General features: G+C 41.7%; 1 protein-coding gene across 1 annotated transcript; it reads right to left on the reverse strand.

Moving 5' to 3' along the window:
- Positions 1-1,421: 1,421 nt before the first annotated feature.
- On the reverse strand, positions 1,422-10,968 carry REM2 (RRAD and GEM like GTPase 2). Its single transcript, XM_044287899.1, has 5 exons — positions 9,847-10,968; positions 6,783-7,109; positions 6,613-6,686; positions 5,945-6,152; positions 1,422-2,300 (listed from the first exon to the last, which is right to left on the reverse strand). The coding sequence occupies exons 1-5, from the start codon at positions 10,058-10,060 to the stop codon at positions 2,023-2,025; spliced, it is 1,101 nt and encodes a 366-aa protein (XP_044143834.1). The 5' UTR covers positions 10,061-10,968; the 3' UTR covers positions 1,422-2,022.
- Positions 10,969-16,740: the final 5,772 nt, after the last annotated feature.

Here is a 16,740-nt window from a genome sequence, read left to right on the forward strand (position 1 = left end):
CTCCATGACAACAAAGTCTGTTCTGATGAATTTCTCCTTTTAAGGTTGGGAGACAGGGAGATTGCTACGGGAGGGGGTAGGAGAAAGGTATATTCAGTGGAAAGGTACTGTGCAGAATGTAAGGTGGGTGAGGGAAAGCCCTAAACAGAGGCACAGTGTTAGTGCATAGGCTATAATAACATACTAACGCATAACACCTAACATATTTGTACATAAGCATGCAGCATCACGTTATAACATTTACACACATGCGCATACGCAGAAGTAAAATGTCTTTATTTGTTGCTTGAGCATTACACATTCTTCACTTGGAGGGCATGCTAAAACACAACCCTGCCCCAACCACCTCCAGGGTACAGTATTTATCTCCTTGCAGACATTTGCTTCCATATAGGAAAAATAATGACAATGAAAATTACACTTTTCATAATCCATCCACTGTTTATGATGAGCTGTCAAAATGGTGACCCTGGAAGGCGTCCTCTTACTTGGCCAACTGGAAGTCTTAGTAATGTGTTATGCATTGTGCAATGAATGATTGAAGCATAGCAGGACTGCAGTACAAGAGCAATTGAGACCTACGACCTGGTAGTTATTAAAAAGGCAACTGGTCGGAGCCCATAATGTATGAAAGAGCACAGTATCGGCCACATGGTCCATATATAGTGGACAGGGGGTCAACTGCTCAAAAAGTCATACGCAATAATATATATAATGCACATGTATACATTCTCTTCCCCAATTTTTTTTAGAGTAGGGTAAACAGGAAAGCAAAAAAAAAATGAAAAACTACAAAAAGTTATATAAAAGTACTGCATTCAGTGCATCACAGTGCTGCTGTATTATTGCCTGAGTTGCACAGGTTCCAGTTTTATACCGTGACTGCAATATATTCTAGGCCAGGTTCACAAGTAATAGTGCAGGTCTGAATGCCCGTGTTATAACATGCTATGGCATTAAAGGGCATCTGTCAGCAGGTTTGTACCTATGAAACTAGCTGACCTGTTACATGTGCACTTGGCAGCTGAAGGCATCTGTGTTGGTCCCATATTCATATGTTCCTGCATTGCTGAGAACAATTATGTTTTAATATATGCAAATGAGCCTCCAGGAGCAATGAGGGCGTAGCCTTTACACCTACAGGCTTAACTCTCTGTGCAACTGCCGCCCTCTCTGTACTTTGATTGACAGGGCCAGGCAGTGTAAACGTGATCACGCCTTAACCGGACTTCTCCTAAAATGCAGAGGGCGCAGCAGTTGCAGAGAGAGCTGAGCCTCTAGGAATAACTGCAATGCCTCCATTACTCCTAGAGGATCATTTGCATATATTAAAACTTCATTTTTCTCAGCAATGCGGGCACATATGAACATGGGACCAACACAGATGTCTTCAGCTTCTAAGCGCTCATGTAACTATTCAGCCAGTTTCATAGTTAGAAATCTGCTGACAGATGGCCTTTAAGAAACTCAGATACGCTATCCTTTCTGAATACAAATTCATATTTCATTCCTATTCATGTAACACGTACTGTAGCAAGTGAAAAAACACAATTGCAAAATGCCTTGTGTGAACACCCCCTACTATATATCCTAAGATCATTCACTAATGCTGTCGGACACTGTGTACTTATGGGAGTTTTTGATCGTAAAATAAAGTACAATCAAGGACGATTTGGCTATACACTTGTATTCTTTTTGCAGTTTGCAGTAGATTATTGTCAATAAACAGGGGGCAACACTTAAAAAATGGGGGAAATGCAACATTATCCTGTTATTAATCATTAAGCAATTGCAACCTTTAGAAATGGAATGAATATTTCATGAATGCCACATCAAGCAGTGAGCTTAAATATGGTGATATATTGTGCCATTCCTGCTTGATCACAAGTCCAGGTTTGCTTGACGATGTGGATGTTCTTTGGAGCACATATGCTATTGATATAGCCCCATGTCGGATGGTGATAAGGGCCTCCTCGGTTAGACTGGCCACATGTCTCCCTTATGGCACATGGTTGGGATAGTTCACAGCACAGATAGGTCATGACACGATTTCGATCTTTGCTTGAAGAATCCTCTATGTTTCCCCATAATCCCTTGCAACAGTCGCCTTGCTCTTTTTGTCAAACTCTCTCTACGTCCTGGTGGCAAGAGGGTGGCTGTCTGAGGAGGACGTTCTCCTTCATCCTTTCGTAAACGAATCTGCCTGACAACCCCTTCAAGCAGCTCCTGAGTATTATGGTGAAGGGCAGCAGATGTCTCTGTGTACTTACAGCTTAACATGCCAGCCAGGGAGCGTCCCTCTGGAAGAGTACAATAAAAATACAAAGTAAACAGCAGTGTCATAGCAATATCGATTCTGTGGACAACAGCGATAAAGAAGAAGAAAAATATTGTCAGTTTCCCTACACTTCAGTCGTATAAATCAGAACAATTGTGTAGGACATGAACACACCGGAACACAGAGCAAAACATCAATGTCATGACATGGGCACTAAAGCATGTTTTCAACCAAAAATATGCTCCTAAATTCTCATGCATAGTAACTAAGCCCCCCACACATTGTTTTTTTTTTTTATGCCAATTTTTTGACAGCTTTTTTTTATAACATGCTGGCCAGAAGGAAATTATAAAATGTCCTGCAAGCACCAGTGATGGCCAGTTCGCATTGTTCGCCCGCGAACATATGCGGGCTGCCATCTTTTTTCACAAGTCCGGCGAGGCACAGGTAAGTCCTTACCTGTGCCTGTGCGCGGGCCGGTCTGAAAACAAGTGCGGTAAGCGGGAGCAGGCAGTTCTGAGAACTGCCACCGGGGGCCTTCATCGGGCTGTTCTCGGAACTGCCTGCTCCCAGTGACCGCATTTGTTTTCAGACCGGCTCGCGGCACAGGTAAGGACTTACCTGTGCCTCGCCAGACTTGTGAAAAAATATGGCAGCCCGCATATGTTCGCGGGCGAACAATGCGAACTGGCCATCACTGGCAAGCACTGCTTTTTGTAGTTGGTGTTTTAAGACAGTTTCCTTGGTTTTATTCTTTTTTTTTTTTTTTTTTTTTGCTCTCTTGCTCCGGGGTGGGCATTTTTTTCTGACTGTTTACCATAGACTTCTCTATAGATAAAAAGTATGAAAAACATTGTGGGGGAGATTTATCAAACTGGTGTAAAGGAAAACAGGATTAGTTGCCCACAGAATCAGATTCCATATTTCATTTTCCAAAGGAGCTCTACACTAAAAAACAACAAAAGACTTTCATGGCACTTTTTAAAAAGCCCCCAAAAAAATGAAAAATAAATGTAACTGTATTATTCCTTTAGTAAATATCTAGTTTTTTTTTTAGTACAGTAGGATATCTCATACTGGGGCCTCACTAGCCTAAAACTGATGCTGCTTGGACCACACCAGTGGTCCATGTCAAAATTAACAATATACTTAACAGTTTATCTTCCATTTGTCTCCTAAACTTAGTCTTACATTAAAATATGCATACCATGAGTCAATTGTGTTACTAAACCAGACATTACTGCAGCTAGAGGAAGACCTGTGCTGAAGGAGAGACCAACATATGATCATTCCTGTTAAACTGCCAACCTACTGTAGCTGAACCTCATCAACAACTGGGCGCCATTCCCTGGCAGTCAGTCACAATGAGTTCCCCGTCTTGTCTTCCCCTACCATCCCACTCACTGTGTAGTGGCATGCTGAATTAAATCTATGTATGTATAGGCTAAACGGTATCAGGGACACGGGGGAATTTACTAAGACTAGTTTCATACCCTAATAAAACATGCTGGAGTAAGATGCGGAAAATGTATTAACATATGTAGATTTGCGCTATAATTTACATAAATTACTGGGATAATTTATAGTAAAGCTTTCAGCCCATGTAGGGTCACGCCAACCCATCCCTCCACTAAGCTACACCAACTTTTTGGAAAAGAGCGGCAAGGGCAGTGAAAAAGGCCAAAAGTCAATAAATATTTTCCATAAATGATGCTTGCACAAACATTGCAACTTTTTGACACCAGAAAACTGGCACAAAGGTCATAATAAATTCCCTCCAAAATGTTTTATTACAATTTGAAAAGCAAGGCATGCTGGGAGTACGGGTGAATGGCACCATTTAGGTAGGGAGTAACTAACGTCTCCTTTTATGTTGGTTTCATTAGTAACTTACTTAACTGCTGTGCATAAAGGTAAGAAACAGGATTTTTTTTTTTAAAAGACTGCAGTTTTATGATTCCCCCATACTTCATATAAGATAAGCATGTAGTATTACTGGGCTGTCCACACCAATGCTCAAATGGTTGTGCATCCAGGAATGGACTGGGAACTTAAAGTGGCCCTGGCATTTTGTAGGCAGGTCCAAATTAACAGAAGGTGGGGTAACACAAGTAGGTGCAAAATACCATCCCAAAAGAACCAAATAACACAGTGTGGCACAATATACTGCCCCAAAAGCTGTCCCTCTGTGGTGGACATTAATGGCTATCATCTGCTGTCCTCCTCCTCCAGTTGTCTATAGAGCAGTGGGCTTAGGAGGTGAGATGCGGGCCACAACTGTTAAATTCAGGAGGACATGTGGTAACTTTTGAAAAATAGTCTGACTCGTCATAGTGACATATGAGAGGTTCTGATTGTTGGGGATACAGATTATTAGACCCTCACTGACAAAGGAGCAGAACCTTGGCGCTGGGATTGGCTCTCCTCATAGTCTTGCACAAATTAATAGAAAGTATATGTCCATACACCTCTTTGCTTGCATCTCTGAGAGCCAAGCTAAGCTATTTACAGTTAAAGGGGCTTAACCCAGCACCTCTGCCTCTTTGTATCAGGAATCAGTGGGGTCTCAGGACCTGAACTCCTGCCAATCAAGACAAACCTTTTTTTCAAATGTTATTTAAGTCCATAGACACTAGACAAAACTCAGTTGAACTAATTGATTTTGGTCTACCAAACCATGCTCCGAAGGCAGATGTCAGGGGAAAGAAAGCTCAAGCATGTTTGATTGCCGCTGCCAAAGGTGCCTGGCAACCGTTTATTGCCCACTTTCCAGTAAAATAAGATTGCACACACTGGCTAAGTATATGGGGGAGTCGGACTGAACGAGCCAATAGTTATTTAAAGGAAAAAAATGTTATCTGCCAGTTAAAACCAGATAGTTACACATCTCCTTTTTTCTAATCTGTTTTTATTTTATGATTGCAAATTTATTTAAAAAATTGCTTTACGGCTACCCAAAGGCCATAGACACGATGGTCTGGGGGGACCCTATTGACTTGTATGGGAGAGTTTCCTAGGCATGTTCTGTGCCCTGTGCAGAGGTAATTGTACAAGGAAAGAATTGCTAAAATTTAACAATAGCTTCGTGTGAATGGTAGATGCTGACTGATCTATACACAGAGGTGATTTCTCCTTATCATTACAGACAGGTTTACTATGATATATAACTGCAGTAAAGGGATCTGTATAGACCAAGAAGTGGCACCTATTATTAGGCTTAAGGGCCCTTTACACATGCTGAGAAACGCATAGATCATTGCTAACAAGCGTTCTTAGTAACACTCATTAGCGATGATCTGGCAGTGTAAATTTACCGCCAATTACCCGTTTCCCAACAGCAGATCGTGCTTTGTAAACATGATCTGCTGCTGGGAAACAAGTCAGTATAGGGAAGAGCGATGGCATTAGTGATTGCTCCTCCCCATCTCTGGAAGAGATCGCTGCATGGAAAGGGCCCTTTAATGGCCAGTGCGAAAGCTGCAGGAGTTTATGAGTTTTGTTTAAATCTAGATAGTGGCATGCAAAATTAAAAATAACCACCAAAAATTCTATAAAAATATGTTAAACATAAAAACGAGTGTAAATTGAGTTTTTTTTCCCCATTTCACTTCACATTATATATGCACTTTTTTTATGACATGTAGCAAGTACAGCATTTGGCAATACCTTCCATGCTGACCTCTCTAGAGCGTGCTAGATCTCCTTTATTGCCAACCAGAATAACTGGAATGTGTCGATGTGGACGGGCGGTGCGTAACCTTAGAAGAAGACCTGGCAGACGTTGGAAGCTACCACGATCTGTCACTGAGAAGACTAGAAGAAAAGCATCACCCATCTGTAGACAATTGTCTTGCATCCAGGTACGTGGCCCTGACTGAGAGATAAAGGTCACATTTAGCATGATAAAATATGTATGTAATGTTGAGGTATATCACTAATCATGCACAATATCATTTTGCTGGCCATTGAGTACCTATAAAGGTTGGGATCAGGGCTGGGTTGAACACTGGACTATTGTATGTATTACCGAAAACCTAAGAAGTTGACAATCCTCTAAGGGTGTTACGGTGATGACAGTACTATAGAAGAGGATTTTGTCAACTTTAATCTTTTATACAAATTACCTACACATCATCCAATAAAAGCATATTGTAGACATAATTGTATGGTACTATAGATGCATTTAAAAAAATGGGTACAAGGAGTGGGTCATTGGACAATTATCCACCATTTTACATCACAATCCATTAACAGATCTATAAACACTTTGCCGTACTCCATGCAAGTTACATTTGTGGGTAATGTAAACAATGTGGCACATGTCTTCTACTCACCTGTTCCCAGATATCATATACCATTAGTGTTGTTTTCTCTCCATCCACTATTAGATTTCTCTCATAGGTGTCTTCTGTTGACAACATAATTACAACTTGATCACTATCAGTTCTAGCACAAATGTCCACCCTTCCCCACAGAAACAACAAAATGCCTTTTAAAAATGTACCTGGATGTTCAGACTCATGGGAGAAAGTGTCCTGTGTGCCTCCAAATATGCCAGCAAGAGTTGTCTTTCCTACTCCGCTGTCACCAATTAGCATCACTTTATAGACACCAGGCTCCGAGCTACTGTCTGAAGACCTCACAGAGTCAGATGACCCGGAATGGACACTTGGCCAGTCAAGCTCATCTACAGCTTGTGCACGCCTCAACTGATGCTTGTAGGGCAAAGGCATACTACCTCGCCGACGTGAGTCCGCTGGAAGAGGAAGACTTCCTCTGTGTTGCCGCATACTCCCCAGTTTCTCTATTTTGTTTAGGGTCATTTCAATATCTGGGAAAAGAGAAATTGACAATGGCCAACTCAAGTTCAGGAAAGAAAGTGAATAAATAGAAGGCTATTAAATGTAATCATGTATGTAGCAAATGTAAGAAAGATTACAATTCTGAAATATTTATGCATATGATTTAACTAAATGCAACCACTTACATACATAGTAACATAGTTTGTAAGGCGTAAAAAAGACATCCGTCCATTCAGTTCATCCTGTTATCCTGCAAGTTGATCCAGAGGAAGGCAAAAAAAAAGTGTGGTAGAAGTCAATTTTCCTCACATTAGGGGAAATAAATTCCTTCACGACTGCAATCAGGCAATCAGAATAACTCCCTGGATCAACGACCCTTCTCCAAATAAATCTACAGTTATGCTAAGAGCTTCTTTTGAAAGATCTGTAATCACTTGATGGTCTAGTAATTGAACCACTCATCTAGCCTTTGGTGCCCCTCTGTGCTATGTGACTACAAATACACAGCAATAGATTGGCAACTCGTATACATTATTAAAGCATGTAAAGGCACCCAATAAATGCCACATGCATCATGGGTGGACTGGCCATAGACCCTACAGGAAAATTTCCCGGTGGGCCGATGCCCAGAGAAACACCCAAGCCCTCCTCTTAGCCGCCATCCAGGTACATAAAGATCTGATGCTCTCAGCATTAATTTGTTTAGGCAGTATTTTGTGCTGCACTGTGGTGTTTTGTTCTGCTGGGGCAGTATATTGTGCTGCACTGTGGTATCTGGTTCTGCTGGGGCAGTATTTTGTACTGCACTGTGGTGTTTTGTTCTGCTGGGGCAGTATATTGTGCTGCACTGTGGTATCTGGTTCTGCTGGGGCAGTATTTTGTACTGTACTGTGGTATTGCTGGCCCTGGCTATTTCTGTTGCCCAAACTTCTGTCAGTTTGGACCCACTTACAACAGTGGGCCACTTTTAGTTTTTTTCCAGGGCCACTTTAAGTTCCCAATCCGCCCCTGACAGGCAATGCCTGGTGTCTGTAAATGCTGGTATCAGAACTTAAACAATATATCATATGCCACAATGTTACGTCTGTACGTTAATTATAATGTTACATATGTAAAGACATAGCGGGAAAGACACATCCAGTACATAGGCATGGATCCAAAAATGACTAATAATAGATTTTCCCCAGAACTATTGGAGTATCCTTTAATCGAATACCCCTTTCACATCTCACGTTCACACGTCTCCCACTATTGCCATGTTAGGCTTCAGAATTATATAATCAGACTTCTGCCTTCTTTCTAATCCTGGATCATCTCTGATCAGTATCCAGGACAAACAAAGATTACTCCCAACACAATACTAGAAGTGATTTTATGGCTGGGTAGTGTCTCCTTTAGGGGACATTCACACGATCATATTTTCATTCCACATACAATCTGCATTTTTGGCCATTTGTATGTGGACCCATTCATTTCAATGGGGCTGCAAAACATGCGGACAGCACACCGTGTGCTGTCCCCACGCGCTTGTGAGTACGGCAGCCCCGCAAATAAATAGAACATGTCCTATTCTTGTCTGGTTTGCTGACAAGAATAGGCATTTATAAATAAGCACGGGATGTGCTGATCTGCAAAATGCGGAGCGCACATGGTCAGGATCTGTGTTTTGCGTATACATTTGCGGAATGCAAAACAAATATGATCCTTTATCGTTGTCCGCACACCGTCCCTTCTTTGTGCAGTCACAGCTGTAAACCACACCAAAATTCTGCCTGCAAATTCTGCAGGGTGAATGACCCCTTAAAGTGAATACATTTTAAGTAGTTTTTTTTTTTTTCGTTTCGTCCAAGGTTACCAATCACAATCCATGACCGCTCCCCTTCAAGGTTTAATAACTTAAGATTGGGCACATACCAAAGGAACGTGTTCAGTGCATGTGACATAACTCTCTGCAGCAGTGCCATTATTGCCATAATGGAAGCATCTGGCTTTACAATTTAGTTGTAGCATTTCAGTGCTAGAAGAATCACGCACTGCCCATACTGGTGACATGGAAGTTGGTGAACAGTTGGCTTTTCTTCTGTCCGTCAGCCCTGCCTTGTAGTCATTTGCTAATTTCATGCAGAGTACAGGTTTACCCACTCAAGCCCATTGTCTTGTCTATACTTATATTATGGTACTAGACTAGCAAATAGTATTATTCTGGAAGACCTACAGAACATTGATGGTCATGGTCAGTAAAACATTAGACTGAGGTTGCACCTTCTTACCGTGCTCCGTTGTATTTCCATGGTCTACAGACATCATTAACTCTCTCCATCCCTACCAGATGGATAACTAGTAAGTACTAGCATGTAGACATACAATGACTAATACGTTCCCTGCTGCAGAGACCACGGCTCATAATATGACACTTACATTATGACAATTATGCCAGTGCTATTGTCTGGATGGCAACTGTGATGGACAGCCATGCTCCTGACCATGATGAAAAAGTAAATTCGGTTTTTCGTATCCTGGTCAGACAGGTAATTAGATCGATACGCATAGACTATTATAAGCTGCTGCTGGTAACCCCTTCTTCTCAGTCGCTGCAGGCTCTAGACCGATTGAGGCTTAAAAAACACTGAATACATTTCTCAATTATTTTGAGTAATCAGTTTTGCATCAGTAACCTGTCTATTCATATACAATCCATCAGGAGAACACACTGTTTAACTGCACCGTCCTGAGTAAATGGCATGCCACTAGTAATTTGTCACCTACCTGTATTTCCCCTGTTGCTGACACCTGTCTGTTGTCCCTGTCTTCTGCCTGGGTCCTCTGTGTGGCAGATGCTCAGTTCCATCTGTTCTGTTCCTCCCCATTCCTTTAAATATCCCTCAGTAGACACACACCATGGGCTGGGGAGATCCTCCCTCTCCTGACGATAGATATGTAGATTAGGCAGTGACGTCAAGGGATTCCCTCTCCAGATCATGTGATGCTGCTTCCCGCGCTCTTCAGTCAGTTAGGTGGTTACCCGCAGAAGTGCCTCAGTGTGCAGCTGGTGAGGGCACTGTGGGTGGAGGTGGGCACAGCTGTACCTGTACTGGGCAATGTTTCATGGTGAATGCCCATTCTCACAAGTGCAAAACGTGACATATCCTTATTTGTGCCCTCTCACACTTTTTACTTTCTTAATGGTACCTCCAGTCCACATTTTTAAGGGATTTCCAGGGTTATCTGGACTGGCTTTTATCGCTCCAGTTGGGGTCAATTAGATTATAAATTGTGCATGCTGTGGGGGACTGGTGTGAGTAGCCTGGAGCTATAAAACCTGAAGTAGTCATTTGGAGGATCTGGACATCGCTGGCAAATGGAAGACCTCCTAAAGTGCTCTTGTGGAGAGCTTTAGAGAGCAGCAGTGAAGATTGGCTCCTGATGGAGTGCCTGGAGTCCATCCCAAATGTCAAAGAAAAAGGACCATCGACTGGAAAAGCAGTCTCATCTGAAGACCTGGAAGTGCCTGTGAAGACTCCAACCTGAGGTGGAAGAAGAGAGGAGTCGGGCTGATGCTGTAGCAGCCATTCCAGCGAAGCGGCAGGAACGCCATTCTCCTTTAGTGGATTGGAGAGAGAAGTCAGGCCGGGAGAGACAGATATCTTTGGCCAGGGGCCACGGTTCTATTTCGGTATCATATAGAAGGGAACGGTCTTCAGTTTCAGGAGACAGGGCTGATTAGAGTTCTGCCGCAGAAAGTGAGACATCAAGTGTGTTAGGCAACCCAAAAACATTGCATCTCAGAATGTTGATTGACCTTGATTGACCCTCTCGATACGTCATCAATATCAGATCGGCAGCGGTGCTGGGTCTTGGACCTCAGCTATATGAAGAGAAGGTGGGCGCTGTGCACGCGTCCTGTCTCCCTTCCCTCTTCCTGCTCGTCATAGACATAGCACCACTGCGCATGCCTTCCCTTCATACAGCTGATTGGTGGGGGTAATGGGTGTCAGACCCCCGCAAATCTGATTTTTATGACCTATCCTGAGGATAGGTCATCATAATTAAAAGCCCAGAGTACCCCTTTAATACTAGAATACATTAATGTGTTGTCTCAACTGGTTAAACCTGTTAACAGTATTTCTCCTTCGAGTGTATGGTCTAGTAATATAGCGCCACCTACTGTTGATCTGACAAATAACAATGGCCAATGGCCCTATGCTTGAAAAAGGGTTAGGTGTTTCTGAAGCTTGTCATGTGACATTTCACCTTTGGGTTACCACTTGTCTATGTCCTGTAAGGAAAGAATATAGTGCAGAGAATATATTATTGTTTTTGCCATCTTCAAAAGATGTGATATTAAAGTCTGACAAAAAAATGACATGATAAAACTGAGTAAGAGAGACAGAGGTCTGTGCAAAGTCTTTTAATAATTGTCTGCATGCTTTTTTGCATTTATGCTGCAGTCTTGGCTGAAAAATATCCCCAATTATGTTGTAGAACATTCCAACATATTTCCATATTGTTGGAAGCTTATTGACATTTTGAAGTTTTGTGTGGTTCAGTTATGATGAGATCATACTGGTCATAAATTAGGGACAAAGGATTTAGGGTTAAAGTTAAAGGGTGACTAACTTTTCCAAAAACCTTTCATATGTCACTTTTCATTGAAAAAATTTAGATCAGTGGGGGTCTGAGTGCTGGGACCCCCACTGATCCCCAATCAATGACGGAATAGAAGTGTATGCATATCGTGCTCTCTCTTTGACGGGCTCCATAGAATGTGTCTGAAATCAGTTAATGAACATGTAGATATTGTTAGGGAAAACTAGTCCTTCTAGGGTAGAATAGAAGGACCCTTTACAGCTCCAACTTTTTCCAACCTAAGGACTGGATGAATACAGTATGATACATCATCTATAGTATAATACATCATCTTAAATCAGCATTTCCCTTACTGCCAGTCAATCCTATTGGATTTAATTCATTAGGCTTTCAATTTGATGGTAAATATTACTTTGATAAGTGTATGCCAATGGGTTTTAGCAGGTCTTGTTTTAATTTGTAATCTTTTCTTCTTTTCTTGTGTTAGAGATACTTTTGATGTTAGTTTAGTTCATTATTTAGATTATTTTATGGTTTATTGGTTCTGCAGATTCTAATAGTTGTTTAGATTTGTTGTATAAGTTTTTAGAAGTTTGTGAATAGTTTAATATTCCTTTAGCGATTTTTTTTTTATATTTCCTTGTTTCGAATTTCCGGGCAAAGGTAGACTGGGACTGGGAGCTTAAAGCAGCCCTGGAAATTTTTTTTTTTTTAAAGGGATTAGGCAACCACCGGGGCATCAGCAAAGTTACCCTATAAGGTCTATGGCCAGTCTGCTCCTGTTTCTGGATATAACTACTGACACAATTTTCATGAAGTTCAGACCACCTCAGATTACCCGAAGATAAAATATATAAAATGCTAATCTTGAATAAATTGATAGTAAGAAGACAGGGAGTTATTAGGTTTATTAACTTTTTTATGTAGAATTATTCCTATAGCATAATACAAAACAGGTTATTTTAGAATACAAAAGGTTTGAAGTCTCCATATTCACGTACAGTATAAGACACCAGTCTTAATAACTGACCCCTAAAAGGACTATCCTTAATACTAACAATAAAGGTGTTATTTTTGCCATCATGTACCTGTCCTCCAATTTTCAAATAGTAGTTAAGATTCTTAGCTATTTAGTTATGTTGTGTTTTAAATTACATATTTAGTTTCAGGCCAAAGAGAATAATTTTCTGATTCCCCCTCTCGTGCACAGTGGGACGCATTCTACGGTCTGGTCCCCACAGGCACATCCGGCACATCTGAGTAAATCTTACATGGCTTGTGAGGTACAGTTGCTCTAACTGGGATAGACAAAGTCATGTTTTTAATTTGAATTATTTATTGAGGTTTTAGCTATTTATTGATTATTTATTATAAATTACGTTACCCCTTAATAAACATTACAGTCACTTATTTCAAACTTAATTATCGTGTCTGTGTCATTTTTTTACTTTACATTTATTATTATGGTGGATGGTGTTTATTTATTTTACAAACATTTTAAAGTTTTATTTACTTTTTTAAACATTTTATTAATCATAAATCATATGCATAGGATAAGTTTGTACATTTAAAGGGGTATTCCCATCTCAGACAATGGGGGCATAGCGCTAGGACCCGCGCCTACACAGAGAACGGAGCGGGGAAGGTGGTGGATGGGGAAGGTTTTCTGGGGTCCTCAAAGCGCTCACCCTATAGAAGTTAGTGGGAGCCCCACCGCTCCCATTCATTTCTATGGGGGCGACGGAAATAGCCGAGCCAGCGCTCAGCTATTATCGGTGGCCCCATAGAAATGAATGGAGGGCAGCTGTGTTCTCGATGTAGGTGTGGGACTCGGATGTGGGACCCGCACCTATCAGATAATGGGGGCGTATCCTAGAGATATGCCCCCATTGTCTGAGATAGGAGTACCCCTTTAAGCATCAAAGATATGCACAGTTATTGTCCACTATGCAATCCTCTGAGAGGAGCCCTTTCAGCTAACAGGAGAAGTGTAAAGAAGAGAGACATCGATAACCGACAAACAGGACAGATAGGGGAGACAGTCTAATAACAAAACAAAGAGCGGAGGAGGGAAATCTCTCGTAGGGTGGAAAACAAAGCAAGTGGAATACAGGTGGGTTTGATTTCTGTGGACTGTAACAAGGCAATTCGACCAAGAAAAGTATTAGGAGCCGGTAGTGAGCCTATGGGAAAACTGCGGGAAGTGAAGTAAGTATAGAATTTGGCTCATAGAGCAACATTCAGTATAGCCTAGGTTTTTAGAGACGGAGACTTACATAGAGATCAGGGGTCTGGAGGCACCAGCTGTAAGATGGTGGAAGGTGTATTATTGGTGTACAATGTGCTACCATGTCATCATCCAAACAGTGCAGCATACATGGTGTTTGTGCGAGATTCTTTTTGCATCTACCTCAATAGGGAAAGAAAAATGGAAAAATATAGCCACAACTGTAGTTCCACATGCAAGCAGTGCTAGGGAGAGATTTAAAAATAATCCCCAAGTAGCTAAAAAAAACAACTAAAACATGCAATTCTCTAAGGCTGGGGCTATACGGCAATAGTGCATCATGTGGCATGCCATGAGGGTGATACAACAATTGCAGATAAACCCACACTGTTGGATTTTCGGTCACAGGTCACAAATAAACTTTTTTTTAACATACAAGTTGCGTTTGACTGCGACTTACTTGTGACATTTCTGTGATTTGATGGGGTTTTTATAGCCAAATTACAGCTTTAAAATAGTCTCGAGACAGCAAGTTGCAGAGAAGTGTAACTTTTTTGTGACTCGTTGTTATGTGACACGTTCTCATGCAGCCTAAGGCCTCATGCACGCAACCGCCCCGTGGTTTGCAGATCTGCAAAACACGGATGCCGCCCGTGTGCGTTCCGCAATTTGCTGTCTGCATCTTTTGCAGCCCCATTGAAGTGAATGGTTCCGCATCCAAGCCGCAAAAATTGCAGCTTGGATGCAGACCCAAACAACGTTCGTGTGTGTAATTTTCACTAGCACTAGGGCACATCAGGGCCTCCCATATTTGTTATTCAATATATTTGTCGTAAACGTAGTGTCCCCCAAAAATACCATCTTATAATGTGTGCTAGGACAAAAAAAAGTCACTTTATATGTGTGCCAGTACAAAAATATCCTCTTATAATGTGTGACAGTAGAAAAAAAGTCCCTTATTATGTGTACCAGTACAAAAATACCCCTTATAATGTGTGCCAGAACACGAATTCCCCCTTGTAACATTTGCCAGTTCAAAAAAATGCACCCTTATGTGTGCCAGTACAAAATGCCCCCATTTAGTGCCCTCAGTAGAAACAATGCCTCCATAGTCCCCCCCCCCCCCCCAGTTGTAATAATACATCTCCAAAATGGCCCAACAGCATGCTGCCAAATAAAAATACATACCCCCATGCAGCCATCAGCGATGGAGTGCAGGACGCAGGCCTCTTCCTGTCTGTGTCTTGTGCTGTATGCTGCCAGGCTCAGGCGGAACAATGACGATGAATTCATTGCATCTCCCTCTGATACACTACTGGGACAGATACAGTAGAATATGGAGACAGTGATAACAGTTGAATATGGAGAGATGAGTGTTTTTTTATTTGCTAGATTATTAGAGCTAGGCAGGTCAATGATTGCCAAAAGATCTGTAATTACCTTACCACCGGGGCAAGGTAATTACAGCTTTCATTAATGTTCCCTGTCCCTTTCCACTGGTCCCTTTAAAGACCGTGGCTAGGGCTTTTCTGGCTTCTCTTTAGTATAAGCATGCCTGCATTAGGCTTCAGAGTGAGGAGGCGTGTCTCTCTGTAATCCAATCTGATTGGCTGGCAGGGAGCTGCTGGCTAAAGCAAATGTGTATTTGAAGTGAGGGAAAGCAGTTTTGGCCTCAGAGAACTGGCAGAGAAGCCATCTTAAGAAGATCCTTATATTGTAGGGTTAATATAAGTGTGTATAAGTGTGCATAAAAGAAAGATTTTAGTCACTGATAACCCCTCCCTCTTGTACTGATAGTTCTTCACAGGAGGTGAAAAAAGCAAAGATATAAATGTATAAATTACAGGTTTTACTGAATCTTTTCTCACAAAAATACACTTTCTATGGCTTTTTACTCCACATGATCTGATCAGCACTGCTGTCCCTTCATCTTTTTGTCAAAAGTTTACTTATCTTTTGACAAAAACTCTGGGAGTTATAAACAAAAAACACTTAAATGTCTGTGGTTCTGTTCTGCCCAGATGTACCTAAGAGAAGTCTCTGATGAGAGTGAGTGGCAATCTCTTGTAAAAGCAATGGAAGATTGTGAACTCGCTATAAGAATTCCCCTTTGGCCATGATTAACCAGCATGCGCTATGCCAGTCTAGATAGGGCCTGTACTGCCAAAGGAGGCATGTAATTTATGACAACATACAGGCCTCGTCATGCTACCTCCGGCAGTCTGTGTGCCAGCCAGAACTCTATGGTAGCTTGTAGCAGGGATAGATTTCAGTCATTATTTATGACAGTTTCTAGCATATAGAATAATGCTTAATGTACTAGGGCAGTGTTTCCCAACCAGTGTGCCTCCAGCTGTTGCCAAAGGCTGTCCAGGCATGCTGGGAGTTGTAGTTTTGCAACAGCTGGAAGCACACTGGTTGGGAAACACTGTGCTAGGGCACCCACACACTGCCCTCACTACGCTCCCTTTTTTTAAAAAAATGGGGAGGATGGCATAAAAATGTCAGCTGCGACTAAAAAAGTCACAACGGCTTCTAAAAAGTCAGAAAACTAGGTTTTGCTACTTTTCAATCAGAAAACTGGTGTACTTGGTATGATGTGTTAAAGTTATATCTCAGAGCACTGCTGAACATTGATAAAGGTATGTTTTAAAGGGTACCCAATACCTCAGTGCCTCCCATGGAAGGTGCAGAGCCGTTTTTCTCAGCGATCTGCACCTTCTGGTTCTATTGGCTCTGCATTTGCAACATATAAAGTATGGATCCGTGGAAAGTACAGTATATAGGATCTGTACTCCGCATGCTGCAGAGGCAGAGCCGATGCAACCAGAATTATGCAACTGAAA

The sequence above is a fragment of the Bufo gargarizans genome, chromosome 1, assembly GCF_014858855.1.
Source record: "Bufo gargarizans isolate SCDJY-AF-19 chromosome 1, ASM1485885v1, whole genome shotgun sequence".
In the NCBI taxonomy this organism is placed as follows: Eukaryota; Metazoa; Chordata; class Amphibia; order Anura; family Bufonidae; genus Bufo; species Bufo gargarizans.